We start from the raw sequence: 17,598 nt of genomic DNA, 5'->3' as shown, positions 1-17,598 counted from the left end.
GTTTTCTCTCCGTTTCTGTGTAGATGTTCAGCTTTCAGATGTTGAGTGTTTGAAGAGGAGGATTGTAATTCGCGTTACACTAAGTAATGACCACGTGCATGATGGCTTATATATAACCATGCATGCAGCTCAGATCCATGCAGGAGATTACCGCTTGCACGCCTGAACTATGCTGCCCATGCAGAGCCTTGTTCTATCCATTTTATTTATTCTTCGTGCATTACTGGACTATTGCCATCCCCACCCCACCCCCGACCCCCTGTAACATGGGTCCTTATGGAACGTGCCCTCCTTATTTCATTACAGATAAAAACGAGGACTCCACTCCATTATCTAAGCCTTTAAGACCAGTGGACAACGCGCCAGTAGATTCCAGGGTGGCAACAATTAAGCAACGTCCAACCGGTAGATGCTTCACTCCTGCTACAGAAGCAAATGTGAGTAGGAGGGGTGTCCGGTACTGGAGACATTATCTGCTCCGCCCACACACGCAGCTCAGGCTCCACCCACATAACACTCCACCTACACACAGATCATGCTCCATCCACACGCACATGAGAAGTGCAATGTGTACGGGAGAAGAAGGACACCACCCTTTTAGTACATAAGGAATAGAACATCCTGTTGGGAGCATTATAGGGGTATTATGAGTTGAGTCACCAATGAATACTGACTCCATGCCAGGGGTGGCCAAACCAGTTCTCGAGTTCTACCAACAGGTCACATTTCCCAGACCACCTAGCTGGTGCACAGGTGTAGTCATTACTAACTGTCACATTCCCCAGATCACCTAGCTGGTGCACAGGTGCAGTCATTACGGTCACATTCCCCAGACCACCTAGATGGTGCACAGGTGCAGTCATTACTAACTCACATTTCCAGACCACCTAGCTGGTGCACAGGTGCGGTCATTCCTAACTCACATTTCCAGACCACCTAGCTGATGCACAGGTATAGTCATTACTAACTGTCACATTCCCCAGACTCCCTAGCTGGTGCACAGGTGCAGTCATTACTGTCACATTCCCCAGACCACCTTGATGGTGCACAGGTGCAGTCATTACTGTCACATTTCCCAGATCACCTAGCTGGTGCACAGGTGCAGTCCTTACTAACTGTGACATTTCCCAGACCACATAGCTGGTGCACAGGTGCAGTCTTTACTAACTGTCACATTTCCAAGACCACCTAGCTGGTGCACAGGTGCAGTCATTACTGTCACATTTCCCAGACCACCTAGCTGGTGCACAGGTGCGGTCATTCCTAACTCACATTTCCAGACCACCTAGCTGATGCACAGGTGTAATCATTACTAAGTGTCACATTTCCAGACCACCTAGATGGTGCACAGGTGCAGTCATTACTAACTGTCACATTCCCCATATCACCTAGATGGTGCACAGGTGCAGTCATTACTGACTGTCACATTCCCAGACCCCCTAGCTGGTGCACAGGTGCGGTCATTCCTAACTCACATTTCCAGACCACCTAGCTGATGCACAGGTGTAATCATTACTAAGTGTCACATTTCCAGACCACCTAGATGGTGCACAGGTGCAGTCATTACTAACTGTCACATTTCCCAGACCACCTAGCTGGTGCACAGGTGCGGTCATTCCTAACTCACATTTCCAGACCACCTAGCTGATGCACAGGTGTAATCATTACTAAGTGTCACATTTCCAGACCACCTAGATGGTGCACAGGTGCAGTCATTACTAACTGTCACATTCCCCATATCACCTAGATGGTGCACAGGTGCAGTCATTACTAACTGTCACATTCCCAGACCCCCTAGCTGGTGCACAGGTGCGGTCATTACTAACGGTCACATTTCCCAGACCACCTAGCTGGTGCACAGGTGCGGTCATTACTAACTGTCACATTTTCAAACCTGCTGCAGTCATTCTTAACCGACACATTCCACAGATCCACAGGTGGCCTGGAAAACAGGGACTCCAGGACCAGTTTAGCTTCCCCTGGTCTAAATACTGTATATCAAGATACGTTGTCCCTTGTATTGCAATGCTAAAGCGGATTTGGTCACATTCCTTATATAGCTTTCCTTTGGCCTATTGTGCCAAATAACTGAATTAGATTATTTTGTGGTGAAACGGCAACGGGGATTATAGGTGTATTGTGCAGAAACGTACAGGGGCATTAGAATGAATTATTGCACCATTTGCCTCTCTCCTGTGATACAAGATTCTGTTACCCTCTTACAGTGACCACATTTACTGTTTATATGTATTTTGCATTTAAATAGTCTCCTGTATGGAGTCTGAAATAAAATCTATAAAATGATTTATTTTGCCCTTTTGTTCATCTTAATTACCACCAGGGAAGTTTTTTGCATTGGGGGTATTATTTTAAGTTGATGTATGCGATCCCTGTACATGCCGTACCTCCCGACATTATATGGTGTGTGTGAGGCAGGCGCAAAAATCCTCTCAACTACACCTCAATTGAAGACATTACCCCAGTTGGTCATGCTGCGGCCATATTGGTCTGTAGATCAGTCCTGCATGGCGTGTCCAGGCCTCTCAGTGCTGGATAATACAGACATGTGCGGGATCGGTAGGTGTATGGACCCCTCGGAGCTTGTTCTAGGCTGTTGGAGGGACCACACTTGCGTACAGGAAGATAACTTACAGCATTGCAATGTTATCCAATAGTGCACTGAACGTTATGTACTAATCCCGTGTGTTTAGCAGGCATTCCATTAGCTTTGTTTTATTTTATTCTGTTTTAGTCACTGTATGATAGGCAGGGTATTGCTGTAATGCCGCCCACTGTTCCAGGGAGCCCTCGTGGTCCATTTCTGGGTATACCTCGTGGCACTATGCGAAGGCAAAAATCAATAGGTAAGCCAACTTTTCCTGCCCTTTCTGTGTGCACCTGTGTGACGCTCGAAGCTTTGCCTAATCTGCCGACACCTGTGGTGAACTAACCGACAGACCCGTGCATGCCATCGCTCTGTGTACATGTGTGACAATAGTGAATACGTGACTGTTGGCGTAGGAGGCGGAGCTGCTGAGTTTGTTGTACTGTTTGTGTACTCATTGTGGATTTTGTTCTGGGACCAAACAACCGTCTTACTCATTCTGTGGTCACTTCTTGTGGGGTTCCTGTAGCACTATAAGGGTAGGTCCATTCTAAAAGTCCCCTAAAGTGTGAGACGATTCTACACAAGGGAAGACCCTCATAGGCAGTATCAGAACGTTCCAGGTGTCCTACGTGCACACTCCCAACTAGTGTTCAACTCCAGTTTCCTCATTTGTAAAAGCCAAGACGCACCGGAATGTCAGCATGACACCTATGCTCCAACAGACACGTGTTGGCTCTCAGCCTTGGCTTCCCGGACAAATAAACCTAGGCATAATTAGTGGATATAAAACCGAATCTACCAGCAACTTTTTTAATAAGAGCCCAACTCAAAAATAAAAAAGCTATTTGTTATTCCTAATTCTGTAAAGACATTGAGAAAACATGTAGTGCTGGGCAGCCATGAGGACATGCGAACAAGCAGTTTGCCGCGCCTGCTCGCACCAAGCGGCTGCACATGCAAGCAAACCCGCAGGGTATCGTGGTGACCAGAATGAGGGCCAATGTGTTTCCAGCTTTGTAGCACAAGTTAGACACTCTAGCTCAGTGATAGCTATCCTTGACACTCCAGCTGTTGTTGAACTACACATCCCAGCATGCCCTGCATCAGTTTTAGCATGGCCAAATAGTAAAACTGTAGCAGGGCATGCTGGGATGTGTAGTTCAACAACAGCTGGAGTGCCAAGGTTAGCCATCACTGCCCTAGCTGTAGGTTGCCACTGCCACAGATGCAAGACAGAGAAGCACCACCCTCCTCAGCAATTTAGCCACACCCACTGCCAGCGAGTCAGTTTGGAATGGCAGGGGGTGTGGCTCCCCTATTTGAAGTTTGGACTCTGCTGTAGCACCACCTCTGAACCCGCCACTGATCATATACATACTTAATTAAACTTAAATTACTGTTACGTTGTTCCGTCATTTGCCAGGCTGGGAACTATTATATCTCAGCACTGAGCGTACCCTAGATAATGTGACCTTTTCACCGCAGTTTGTACCCGTGTCATCTCACTTGTGTTCGTGTGCTGTTTTGAAATATCTCCGAATGCCGAGATTCGCTTTCATTTGTCACTAAATATGCAGATAGTAAACATAATTGCCACTGTCTGAAACACAAATAATGTTGTGTAATCTAATGTTACGTGACTAGGCAGCAAAGATGAAAAATGATTTTCTGCATAATTAACAAGTGATTTCCTTTTGTCAGACAGCAGAATCACACTGTCAGGTTAGTAGCTTAGTACACTGTAGGCTGTGCAATTATAAACTGATTATTCTCACCGTCTCATTTGCATGTACTGCTGTGTTACTCTCGTAGGCTGTAATTAGTTGTGTATTAGCCGCAAATTCCACTAATGCTTTCCGTTACCTCATCTTTTTTTTTGGTTTGTATCATATAAATATCTCCCATATAGCACCGCCTCTATAAAGTGATTTTTTTTTACGTGTTTTCTGTAGGTGGGATTGTAGGGTTAACACAAAGACAGAATAGGGACGCTGGGTCCTGCTCGCGTGAATCATTTTATAAACGGATTATGAACGTTGCTGAGGTACCCAGTATGTTGAGACTATGCCCATGCTTCGGCCATTTTGTGCTTCGGTGATATCCCGGTTTCCCAGTGAACAGATCACTGTATTTCAGCCCACAAAATGGCTGCCTCCACAGATCATTGAGGACGGGTGCATTTTAGCCTGCGGATGTGGTGAAGTTCTGCGTACACTCAGTTATGAGGAAAAAGTTATAGCAATTCTTTTTATATAACCAAAAACCCATTCAGTTTTCATATGCGATTGTTTAATAGGTACTTATGCAGTATCTGGGCGTCCGATTTTGTGATTGTATGCCTTACCTTAAGGCATACAATCAGATGCGATGCGATTCGATGCGATTTTGCATAGGATTCAATGTTAAGAAGGTCCTGTTCATTTCCCCACTATCCAAGTGGGCATAGAGTTGATTTTATATAGCGTGGCGAGCGCAGCGAGCCACCGAGCCCGAAGCGTGGCGAGCGAAGCGAGCCCCGCGAGGGGACGCATATTTCTTAAAAAGTATTCTGTGTCCGCTCGCCACGCTTCGGGCTCGGTGGCTCGCTGCGCTCGCCACAGGTTTATATCCAACTCCATGCCTACTTGGATAGTGGGGAAAGGAAAAGGACCCCTTTTTCCCATTGAATTCTATGTTAAAATGGACTCAGACCATTTTAACATTGAATCCTATGGAAAAATCTTGACCATCGCATCGCATACGATTTGGTCGCATGCGATGCGATGCGATCCGATTTCTAAATCGGACGCCCAGATACTACATAAGTACCGTTTAATATAAGGTCATTAACAACAATCGATAAGGTATTATCGTAGCCCAGCGAAGCCGTTAGTGCATGAGCTATTTTCTTTAAGAAAACAGCAACAAATAAAAATGTCAAGTTCAGCCCAGAATGCAATGTGGTATTTACCGTGATATAAAAAGTATAATCCTACAGCGTAGTTTAAATTTAGAAATGATAATATTCTTATTTGCACAGCAACAAGTTCGGCAGCAGAATATATACTGTAGCTATATACGGTAACTACAGAGTTTCTGGATTTGTTTTTACAGGAACAGAGATTTTAGAGCGAATGTATTTCAGTATTGTGCTTATACAGGGAGCTGTAATCCTATCTTACGTTTATGAAAGACTAAGTCGTATACATGCGTCACTTTTTTATTTCCTCCCCATGTCTGTCAGTCTGTGTTGTCCTAGTCTTAGCCGCTGTGTGTTTGACAAGTGCACAAACGAAATGTCCGTTATTTACTCCACCTTGTGCCACGGTTGAAAAATTGTTTCAAGACTAGACGTCTGTGCAACCTGGGAGACTCAGGCGCTGGACATGATTGCACCGAGTAGTCCTAGATCCTACTACAGGCTGGCCGCTTGGTATTTCATAACCTTCCCTTGATGTGCAATGCTTCTAGTACTTGAAACTGAACTTTTGTCAGTGCGGCAGGTGCGGCAAACGTTCTCGTGTTGGAAGAGTTGTGCCACCACATTCATTCAGCGTGGTCATAAAGTTTCCTGTCCATGAACTGGTTTTGCTATTGTTATAGTAACCGTAGTAGTTTGACGATTGACTTTAAAGGCACTTCCGTTAATAACGAATTAGAGTTTGTATTTTTAGATGGATCATATGTCGGTGTGGACTTTAGGAAAGTTGATTTGACGTCTTTCCTTTTACAGCCATGATTTTATATCATCAGGCAGAGTGGTTTATTTAGGATTGCCTCTGGCCTCGATGCCGAGCTGCAGCTGGATTCATTTGCATCCACTGCAGAACACTCTATAGGCCTTTGTCGTACGCAGGCGCCACAACCTGATGATACAGAATACCTGGCTGAGGACAAAGAAAGAGAAAGCAATGTACTTGGTGGGAATCCAATTGTTGGCAGCGTTAACGCCCGCACAAGTTAATGTGGCAACAGGCACACGTTTGATTCGCACTGCCAATACATAACTTCCTGCATTTGAGGGAAGAACGCACTGCGGGTGGTGTGAAATTTGTTGCGGCTGTCATTCCGCTGAAACTGCAACTCACCCTTCACCCACAAATTGGATTCCCCCCGTACTGTTGCAGAATGGCACGTACAAGACAATCTGAAAAATGTAATCGGGTCGAAGATTGGCAAAGGTGCCAGATGCCGGCCAATGTCAGATGTTTTTTTTTTTTTTTTAAAGCGGCAATCGTTTACAAGGCAAAACAGTTTAAAATGAGATTGTGGCATCCCGCACATCTGGCAAACTTGGACCCTATTACATTTCCCCAAATAAATTCATCAGAGGGCGGAAAACCTTTTTTAATACCATTTATTAAAAGTATATATAAAAGTTAATATATATGGGTTGCGGTCAATTTACCTACAATCAAAATACCGACAACCATTGACCTTGTCGGTATTTTGACCGTCGGTCAATTGCTGTCAGGATTTTGATTGTGAGTAAATCATACCGAACCCATATATGTATATAGCCTAGCTATTATATAGCTATAACATTGTTTCAATGGGAACACTGCTTATAATGAACTAATACCTGTCCGTTTGTGTCCTCCAGGTATAACTGAAGAAGAGAGGCAATTTTTGGCTCCTCCAATGTTAAAGTTTACTAGAAGTTTATCCATGCCGGATGCCTCGGAAGACATTCCTCCCCCTCCAGCCACTTTACCTCCGTCGCCTCCTCCACCTTCACCATCACCTTTTAACTCGCCCAAGTCCCCAACCCCCCGGGGTTATGGCACTATCAAGCCAACTTTCAATCAAACCGCAGGAACAAAGTCTCCGTCACCAGCCGTGCGGTCGGATAACGTCGGGACGATCATGAGAGACAAAGGCATGTATTACAGGCATGAGACAGACCGCTTTTCCTTAGACTCTGAAGACATTTATAGTTCCAAAAAGTCATCCCAGCAAAACTTTGTAAACAAGAGAGGCCAATTGCCAGAAAACCCTTACTCTGAAGTGGGAAAGTTGGGAAACAAAGCAGTTTACGTGCCGGCTAAACCAGCTCGGAGGAAGGGAATGCTGGTAAAACAGTCTAATGTTGAAGACAGCCCAGAAAAGACTTGTTCCATTCCAATCCCAACCATCATCATTAAAGAACCTTCAACGAGCAGCAGTGGAAAGAGCAGCCAGGGCAGTAGCATGGAGACAGATCTTCAAACCACAGAACAGCAGGGGCAGTTACGGCCAGATGACAGCCTTAACGTGAGTAGCCCATTCGCTGCGGCTATTGCTGGAGCTGTGAGGGACCGGGAGAAGAGATTGGAGGCCAGGAGAAACTCCCCCGCCTTTCTTTCTACAGACCTAGGAGATGAAAGTGTGGGCCCCGCACCGAGTCCCAGATTGCGGCACTCCAAGTCCATCGATGAGGGAATGTTCTGTAATGAGGAGAGCTTTAAGCACTTTGCGGGTCCATCCTCGCTCATTTTAAGCAGGGGAACTACAAATGCATTCAGTAACAACGGTGATCTGAACAATATAAGACTAGGAAAGGGAAGAGGGCATGAAAACAATGCAGCGAAAGGGAATAGCATTTCTGGAAATTACATGCATCCGGTTACAGGGAAACTGCTAGATCCTAATTCTCCTTTGGCGCTAGCTTTGGCGGCTAGAGACAGAGCTATGAAAGAACAAGGCCAATCGAGCACTAGTCCCACGGAAACGGACAAGTCTGATCTGAACAAGCCGCTCTACATCAATACGAAACTAAGAACCAGTTCTGAAAGTTCGTTTCACACGGCGGCGGCAGTCAGTACGAGCCGGCCGATCCAGCGTGGGGCCCTAAAAAGACAGGAGACTGAGAACAAGCATGAACCAGAAGTGGCCAAGGAGGAAAAACGCCATGAGGAGAAGAAGAACATGTTGATTAATATCATGGACACTTCCCAGCAGAAGACAGCCGGGTTGCTCATGGTTCATACAGTAGACACCAAAGCTGAAGATGTTCTTAATGACCATGAAGATGTAGAACCAGAGGATTCTAGTGCTCCAGCCTCAGTCTTTAATGAAAATGTTGAAAGTGCACTACCCCCAACAAGTGACCCTGGGCCCCCTATCCCTCCTAGCAAAGCCATCGTGGCTGTCTGCTCTGTGGACGAGCCGGTTATCCTACCATTTCGCATCCCTCCGCCACCTTTTGCCTCAATAGATGTGGACGAGGACTTTATCTTCACGGAGCCACTGCCGCCTCCTCTTGAATTTGCCAACAGTTTTGATATTCCGGAGGATGCTTCTGCAATGCCACCCGCTAGCTTGGCTGACCTGTTGATGCAGAGGAAGAATGGGGCACTCCACCCAGCTTCATTTAATCCCAACATTGCCTCGAATTCTTTAGAAAGTAAAAAGCCACCTGAAGCTCTATCGAACTGCCTGCCTGCCTCCTTCATGCAGCACCCAGAGAGCTTTGATAATGTCACAGACTCTGGGATTGAGGAGGTGGACAGCCGCAGTGGCAGTGACCATCACTTAGAAACCACAAGCACTATTTCCACTGTCTCCAGCATATCTACCTTATCATCAGAGGGTGGTGAGAACTTGGACACATGTACAGTCTATGCAGATGGGCAAGCATTTCTAGTGGACAAACCCCCAGTACCTCCAAAGCCAAAAGTGAAGCCCGTAATCAACAAGAGCAATGCCTTTTACAAGGACGCGGTCCTGGAAGAAAACATGGATACTTTCGTTATCCCCCCTCCTGCTCCACCACCTCCCCCGATAGGGATACAGCCCAGCTTTTCCAAATTTGGGCAACAAAGGACCTCCAAGTTATGGGGTGATGTCCCAGAGGTGAAAAGCCTAATCATGCCAAGTCCCAAAGCCAATGTTATTAGTGAATTAAATTCTATTTTGCAACAGATGAACAGAGAAAAGGCCATTAAACCAGGGGAAGGATTAGATTCACCAACTGGGATGAAAACCGCATGCCTCAGCACAAGGTAATGCTAAGTTGTGTTGTATGTTATTCCTAATGCAGATTTCTCTTTATGGAGAAGATGTATTAAGCCTGGTGAAGTGATAAAGTGGAAGGTGATCATGCACCAGCCAATCTGTCAAGTTACAGGCTAGGTTTATAAAAATGGCCCCTATATGACAAAAGTTTTTTAAAAATTGGACTCAGGCAGTCAGTCAGTCTTCTTTTGGGGGGAACATTCATGCTTCAAACAAGTTATATTTAACATTGTGCACTTTTTTTTTTGCCAGTGGGTCTAAAGGCCCTCTTGGCCTGACAGATTGGGCCAAGAAATCGACCGAATCGGATGTGTTTGACATCTCATCGGGCCCGGGCCCAGTGGCGGAGAACGGGGTCACGTACAATATATCACATGTGAAAGTACAACATGCGATCCTGCCACCCGAGGTGGCTCAAGGGGGATCGGATGGCCATACACTGCTGCGAGACATCACAGTAGTGTATGGCCACCGTTATGGTACCTTGGTATTTGCTATGCCTATGGCAGTGCTATTATGGTTAATTTATTAGCTTCAGAACACAGTACTTGTATATTAATTAAAAAGGAAAGAGAAAGGTGTATATTTATTTTTTAGTGATTAATGTCAACTAGGAATTCAACTATATAGAAAAAGGTTTGCCCGCGCTCTAAATACCATATGTGAGCGAGTGTCCACACTCCTAAACGTATGAAAGATAGGGGGTATATCCCCGCACTCACCTTCTAGGGTGTCTGGATGTGTATAACCCCACTAAGTGAGAGAATTGACACTTAGTGGGGTTATACACACCCAGACACCCTAGAAGGTGAGTGCGGGGATATACCCCCTATCTTTCATAGGAATTCAACTAGCCAAGTGAGTTAATTATGTGAGTATGCTTGAAACATCACTTTGAGCTATGTAACCACGTCCGACGTGGACCTCCCTGAGGAAAGATCATCAAATTTGAAATGTTGGACATTGTTTTGCACTGACAAGCATCTTTTGCGTAGCATTGGTCCCCTGATTATCACCGCTCACTGTTCTCTTTTACCTAATTGGTTGTGGAAGGCACAAGTGTATTATACTTTCATTGCATCTGTATGAGTGCTGTAAATAAAACAAGGAGTGGCAGAGATTAAAGTAGCAGTGAACTGTACCCAGGAGTGGGGGAGATTAGAGTAGGAGTGGACTGTACCCAGGAGTGGCGGAGATTAGAGTAGCAGTGGACTGTACCCAGGAGTGGCGGAGATTAGAGTAGCAGTGGACTGTACCCAGGAGTGGCGGAGATTAGAGTAGCAGTGGACTGTACCCAAGAGTGGCAGAGATTAAAGTAGCAGTGGACTGTACCCAGGAGTGGTGGAGATTAGAGTAGCAGTGGACTGTACCCAGGAGTGGCGGAGATTAGAGTAGCAGTGGACTGTACCCAGGAGTGGCGGAGATTAGAGTAGCAGTGGACTGTGCCCAGGAGTAGCGGAGAAAAGAGTAGCATTGGACTGTACCCAGGAGTGGCAGAGATCAGAGTAGCTCTGGACTGTACCCAGGAGTGGCAGAGATTAGAGTAGAGCTGGACTGTACCCAGGAGTGGCGGAGATTAGAATAGCGGTGGACTGTACCCAGGAGTGGCAGAGATTAGAGTAGCGCTGGGCTGTACCCAGGAGTGGCGGAGATTAGAATAGCGGTGGACTGTACCCAGGAGTGGAAGAGATTAGAGTAGCTCTGGACTGTACCCAGGAGTGGCAGATTAGAGTAGCGCTGGACTGTACCCAGGAGTGGCAGAGATTAGAGTAGCGCTGGACTGTACCCAGGAGTAGCAGAGATTAGAGTAGCGCTGGACTGTACCCAGGAGTGGCGGAGATTAGAGTAGCGCTGGACTGAGCCAAGGAGTCCTGGAGTATGTGATAAAGTAGCAGAGTAGAGCACAAGTGGGTATATAGTGAACTACAACATCTACCATTGTGTCTTATACGATGATAGATAGAAGAGCAGTAGTTATTTTAAGAAAACTAAAGATTCCCACATCAGCTGTCAGGGTTCGATAAATTGCTTTAAAATCTAGAAGCCAGGATGAAAGTGTATGAGCAAGACAAACTGAAAATAGGGACAGTGCAAGCCAAAGGCACACACCAAACATTTACACCGTAATACAATTACACATGTACACACACCCATTACATATTATACTACGTGCCATAATGCACATTACAAGTTACGCCACACACCGTAATGCCCAATACACATTGTGCCACACACCATAATACCCATTACATATTAAACCACATGCCACAATGCCCATTACATATACCAAACACCATAATGCCCATTACACATTATGCCACACACTGTACTACCCATTACATATTATACCACACGCGGTAATGCCAATTACATATTATGCCAAATAAGTTCCACTTACCTGATTGCTCGTTGCTATGGTGGTTGTCACCCTCCTTTGAGCGCTCCTCTTAGTTTAGCTGCCCCGGTACCCTACTGGGTGCCCCCAACTCCCAAAGAACTTGAAGTGGTAAAAAGGAGCTTGCAGGAACCACAGGCGCTTACTAAGTTCACAAAAATGTAAATTTATTAAACTTTGTCCAATATGGACTAAAAAGACACAATTAAAATTAATTACAATATCAATGCAGGATAAAATAACAGACAAACAAATAAAATGTTCCAGGGATTGCTCCTTACCCAAGCCTAGAAGTGGAGCCACAGGTGTAAAGTGCAGAGTGCCTCCAGATGCACCCTGCTAGGCTCCAGATGTAAGAGGCTGGGAAGGTGTCCTGCTTAGCAGCTGCAGTATAAGCCAACGCGTTTCGAGCTTTGAAAGCTCTTCCTCAAGTCTTGCTATACTGCAGCTGCTAACCAGGACACCTTCCCAGCCTCTTACATCTGGAGCCTAGCAGGGTGCATCCGGAGGCACTCTGCACTTTACACCTGTGGCTCCACTTCTAGGCTTGGGTAAGGAGCAATCCCTGGAACATTTTATTTGTTTGTCTGTTATTTTATCCTGCATTGATATTGTAATTAATTTTAATTGTGTCTTTTTAGTCCATATTGGACAAAGTTTAATAAATTTACATTTTTGTGAACTTAGTAAGCGCTCGTTGCTATGGGTTTCATGCTTGATGCCAGGGGTTGCATGCTCTTTTCCAGGAGTTACATGCTCCGCCAGGGGGTTAACCTGCTCTGCCAGGGGTAAATGCTCGTCGCCATAGGGTTAACCCGGTCTGCCAGGGGTTAACCTGCTCTGCCAGGGGAAATGCTCATTGCCATGGGGTTAACCTAGTCTTCCAGGGCTAAATGCTCATTGCCCAGGGTTTAACCTGCTCTGCCAGGAGTAAATGTTCATTATCGAGGGGTTAACCTGCTCTACCAGGGGTAAATTGCCATGGGGTTAATGTAAATGGCAGCCTCCTCCTCCACCCTGCCGTTACCATATGCGCTTGCGGCGGGAACAGCTGGGCAGAGCGGTCGTCAACTCTCCCCCCTGGCTGTACAAGAACAGGTCCGCCGCAGCAAGGCTATTTAAAAACTCACGCCTGATCGCGAGTCATTCGGAGCTCAGTCCAACAGCCAATCAGGAGCAGAGCTACCACTGCTGTTCCTGATTGGCTTGCAGTGTCAGCTCGAGTAGTTTTAAAATAGCGGTGCCGCGGCGGACCTGCTCTTGTAAAGCCAGGGGGGAGAGTTGACGACCGCTCTGCCCGATTGTTCCTTCCCGCAAGTGCACCCAGCCACGTGGTGACCTGGCGCCCGGGGTTTGTCGGGCCCTGAGCTAACTAAATGTGGGACGAGGAAATGGATTTGGTTAGAAATCCCAATTCTCCAAAATCCAGATTCTCAGAATGCCAACGGAAGGATGCTGACCACTGGGATCCCAACTATATCCCAAGCAAATAGCTTTTGACTATCGGGGTTCTGCAGTCTGTATTCTGACCGCCGGCCGGTCATACATATTCCTTTACACTGCTTTAAACATCTCCACCTTGCTCTGCAAAATGTAACAGTTTCCGCTACAAGTTTGGCCACACAATCCAGTCACACATACTGTATATCAGCATGCCCTATGTTGTATGCTTAAAGGGCCTGTAGAGAGCATTCTGTGTTTTGAAAATAATTAACTAAACCATTGGCACAGTTATTAAACAATCATTTATATAGTAACAGAGATCAAACAAGTTCTCTGCGTTCCCATAAACAGATAATGTACATCACAAAACATCTATGAAAATGCAATATTCCACGATGTAAGTGTATCTTGTTCTTCCCTTGCAGGGGTACAGAAGCATTGAGTACTGTCTCAGGTAACAGGAATACTGCAGTCACTTTCACTGTCCGTCCTGGAGCAAACCAGCCAATCACACTACAGAACAGGACACCCGAGTTTGACAGCAGGATTGTTGGGATGAGACGAGCTCCGAGCCCCGTGGTATCTCCTGCCGAAATCATGAGAGATATTAAGCCCGGCCCTCTGTCGGCTCCACCCGCCTCCATTTCTGATGTCTTCATTCTACCAACCCAGCCCCCGATTGGGGATCTTTTTGGGATGAGCATGGGGAGAAGCAGGTCCCCCTCGCCATCAATCTTACAACAGCCAATCTCCAATAAGCCTTTTTCAGCAAAACCTGTCCACATGTGGACTAAACAGGATGTCGCCGACTGGCTGGAAAGTCTACACCTGGGAGAACACAAAGATATGTTTATGGACAACGAAATAGACGGAACCCACTTACCAAGCCTTCAAAAAGAAGATTTGATAGATCTTGGTGTCACAAGAGTAGGACATCGAATGAACATAGAACGAGCTCTAAAACAGCTCTTGGACAGATAGAAGTACCTTGTGTTGCCTCCTCAAGTTTCCTTTCCCCCAAAAGAGTTCCTTAACGGGGCAATTTAAATACTTCAAGTCAAAAAAATACTAATTTAAATACCTTTCTTTACTGCAAGTTTAAATAGATGTACAGATAATTTATAAGCACAATATTTTACGGAGATAAGTGGCTGGTCTACTGGGCAGCCTTTGTGCCACTTTAGTTGTCGAAAGAAAAATGGAAAAAAAAACAAAAAACTTTTGTGATTTAATAATACTATTTCTGTGGAATAATTATTTGGAGAAAAACAAACAAAACAAAAACATCAACTCAATCTTTTTATGAAAACAAAAATTCAAAAATAAAAATAGATCAGCCTCATTTGGATGCACCTGAACCAGCTGAGCTGTGTTGTATTTTCTATCTTTCTAGAACTTCTCCATAGAAGAATGGATGTTTCTTCAGATGTGGGTATGCATAATGCAGCGGATATTAAATATATAGGAAAGTATTTAATTGAAATCCCTCCCCCCCAATGGAAATAAGTCATTTAGCCCTGATCAGCCTCAGAAGGGTCTGCAGTGTTTGACTGGGTGGCCCGGGCCGATCTCTAAAACTGTTTAGGGTATAGAACTTACGTGTTATTCTTTTGCAGGTACGAATTTGTATCCAAGTCAAAAAATTTATCATTGTAATAAAGAAAAAAAAAATCAAGCAAAAAGGCGTTTTATTTGAGAGTATTTCTGATTGTTGTTCGATTGTTAGCCGGGGAAGACTGAATTTCCAAAAGTCAACCCTCTAAGTTTCCCACCATACATAATTCTGTTGTGAAACTCTTAGCTATGTTATGAAGTGTATAAATGGGGTTTTTCAGCCATTCTCGTCTTCCACTTGGTGATAATTTCAGAATTAAATATATGAACCTGAAAGGCCATGGTACTTTTTTTTTGTATTGAATGCATATGGTATTACCTCTTTATAATGCATCAGGAGTAGTTGTCGTGTGATTGTTGTAGTCATCGCAGTGGGAAGAGGTGACTGTGGAAGACTTTTAAGATTGGCGTTCTTGTCTCTGGATTGGGTTAAAGTCTACCCATCTCTTATGCACAGTGGAGAACATGTTGTGATCTAATCCAATATTCTGCCTATGACATCAGTTATAACTAGTGACATTACTGGGGCCCGAAGCACAAAATCAGCACAGTATTGATTTAGCCAATCCATTTACTTTGTGCCCCCTGTCCAATTTTCCTATTGGGATCACTAGTCAATTAGTGAAGTGTTTCTAAGGGAACGTTAACAGTGCATGTTTTCCAGATGATCCAGCTGGAGCACAGGTATGAGTCGCACAATAGATCTCAAGGTGCTACTAATTATTCCTGAGGATATCTTGAAAACACGCACTGTTAGGGTCCCACGAGGACAGAGTTTGAGATGCACTGCCTTAGTAAACTAAGCTGAATATTGCTTAAACACACAAAACCACAACCTGTAATGTGTATAGATCACCCAGGAACAGCGTATTCCAAGACTGGATGTGTATTTTTTTTTGCGTGCGTATGTGTTTTGTGTTGGTTTTTTTCAGGCACCTAGAACAAAAATATATTTCTTAGAAACAAGAGAAGCATTTAAAAGAGCTAAATATAGTATATTTTTACACGGTGTCTTATGAAAAGGACGTATGGGGCGCAAATAAATCGCCCATATTGACATATTTGGGTTTGGGGTAAATCCTTGGCGCATGAAGCATCTGGCTAACCAATGCTGACGGTACAGTGGCCGGTGGTGAGCTCGGCGGCAGAGAGGGACCACCCAACACTGCTCACATCTCAGCCTACGAAGAGCTCCTACATACACAAATTAACGCCACATACCATGCGGACAGCCGGACGGGGGAATTTAGATTTAGAACTTTTTGTTACATAGTGTAATTTAAGAGAGATTCCTTTTCTTGATATATCTAGTTTATGTAATTTCAAACACCAAAATTTTACAAAAAAATAAAATTAAAAAAAAAAAAACACACAAAAACAACTTGTAAATTGTGTAAACTTGCCAGTGAGGGAGGAGCTCGGATTCTCCTTGTTATTTTGTTATATTACTAAACAAATGACTAGGTTTGACTGTTGATAACTATATCACAGGAGGCTTTTTTCCACCCCCGTGATACCTTGTTTAATGAAACGAAGGTCTAGGAAACCTGCAGTACATAAACCTAATTCGGATGTCAGAGCCAACACTTGCCGACGGTACTTTATCACCCCACAGCAAAATGTTTCTTTAGAGTGAGTCTGTTTCGCTCTCCAGTTTGTGTTCCGGCCAGTGTGTACGTTGTTAATGTTGCTGTATCTTTTGTGCTTTTAAATTTCTGATGATAAAGAATCATTTATTTGGTTTTCTTTCTTTTTACTTATTTTTTTTTTCTTTTTTTCAAATCAAGCTACTGTAATTGCACTTTTTCCAAATCCTCAGTACTATTGTATGGCAACCAAATTACTGTAAGAAATAAATAAAATATTGCACTACGGTTGTGGCTCTGATTGCAGACAAAACATGTTATCTTTGGACTCAATAAAAAGATACAGAGTTGCCAAAATGTTGAAGTGATGTCTTTAAATTACACACAAGGATGGACGCTGTCTGATGGAACTATCTGTAATATCAATAATTCAGAATATATATATCCTGAAGTACCGCTGTTTTATACAACACCGCGCTGTCTAAGATTTTATATACGTATATAAACACATATATATATATTTATATGAGAAAAGAACTGTAGCGCCACGGTGGTTTGCCAGTGCCCTAGGTGTCTTATTTGATCTAGATACTCCCAATTTATTGTGAGCGTCAGCTGACTTTTAAATATTAGGCGATGGTAGGTCACCTCAAGAAATGTGTAATAAAAGTATTAGCGACCTATGGTACCTTGAAATAGTCTGGTCTAGTACGTAAATCAAAAATTGGTGAAATGAGATATGTATTTTTAATAAATAGTATAAACTTTAAAATCCTGAGTTATGTTTTGAATATAAAAATACAAAATAAAGATGGATAGGTAAAAATAAAAATAAATATATAAATAAACATAGAAACTTGACTTCTTCAAGGGGTGAAGAAGTCTTACGGACAAAACGCGTAGGGGTCTTGCATTGACCTACCACCTAAAAAAGATACAGTAAGGACTATTTTCACTGTCAAGTTTTTATATTTATT

At 44.2% G+C, this 17,598-nt stretch overlaps 1 protein-coding gene across 1 annotated transcript in view; it reads left to right on the top strand.

Moving 5' to 3' along the window:
• The window catches only part of SHANK2 (SH3 and multiple ankyrin repeat domains 2), a 303,970-nt gene extending 287,061 nt beyond the window's left edge, over nucleotides 1-16,909 (top strand). The window contains exons 20-24 of the mRNA XM_083163796.1: nucleotides 307-437; nucleotides 2,753-2,864; nucleotides 4,310-4,330; nucleotides 7,191-9,570; nucleotides 13,847-16,909. Of these exons, the coding sequence (XP_083019922.1) occupies nucleotides 307-437; nucleotides 2,753-2,864; nucleotides 4,310-4,330; nucleotides 7,191-9,570; nucleotides 13,847-14,402 (3,200 nt within the window). The 3' untranslated portion in view covers nucleotides 14,403-16,909. The remainder of the gene's footprint in view (nucleotides 1-306; nucleotides 438-2,752; nucleotides 2,865-4,309; nucleotides 4,331-7,190; nucleotides 9,571-13,846) is intronic.
• Nucleotides 16,910-17,598: the final 689 nt, after the last annotated feature.

The sequence above is a fragment of the Crinia signifera genome, chromosome 11 (genome assembly GCF_055691185.1).
Source record: "Crinia signifera chromosome 11, ASM5569118v1, whole genome shotgun sequence".
NCBI lineage: Eukaryota > Metazoa > Chordata > Amphibia > Anura > Myobatrachidae > Crinia > Crinia signifera.
The sequence above is the reverse complement of the archived record's forward strand: the minus strand, read 5'-3'. Positions and strand labels throughout refer to the sequence as shown.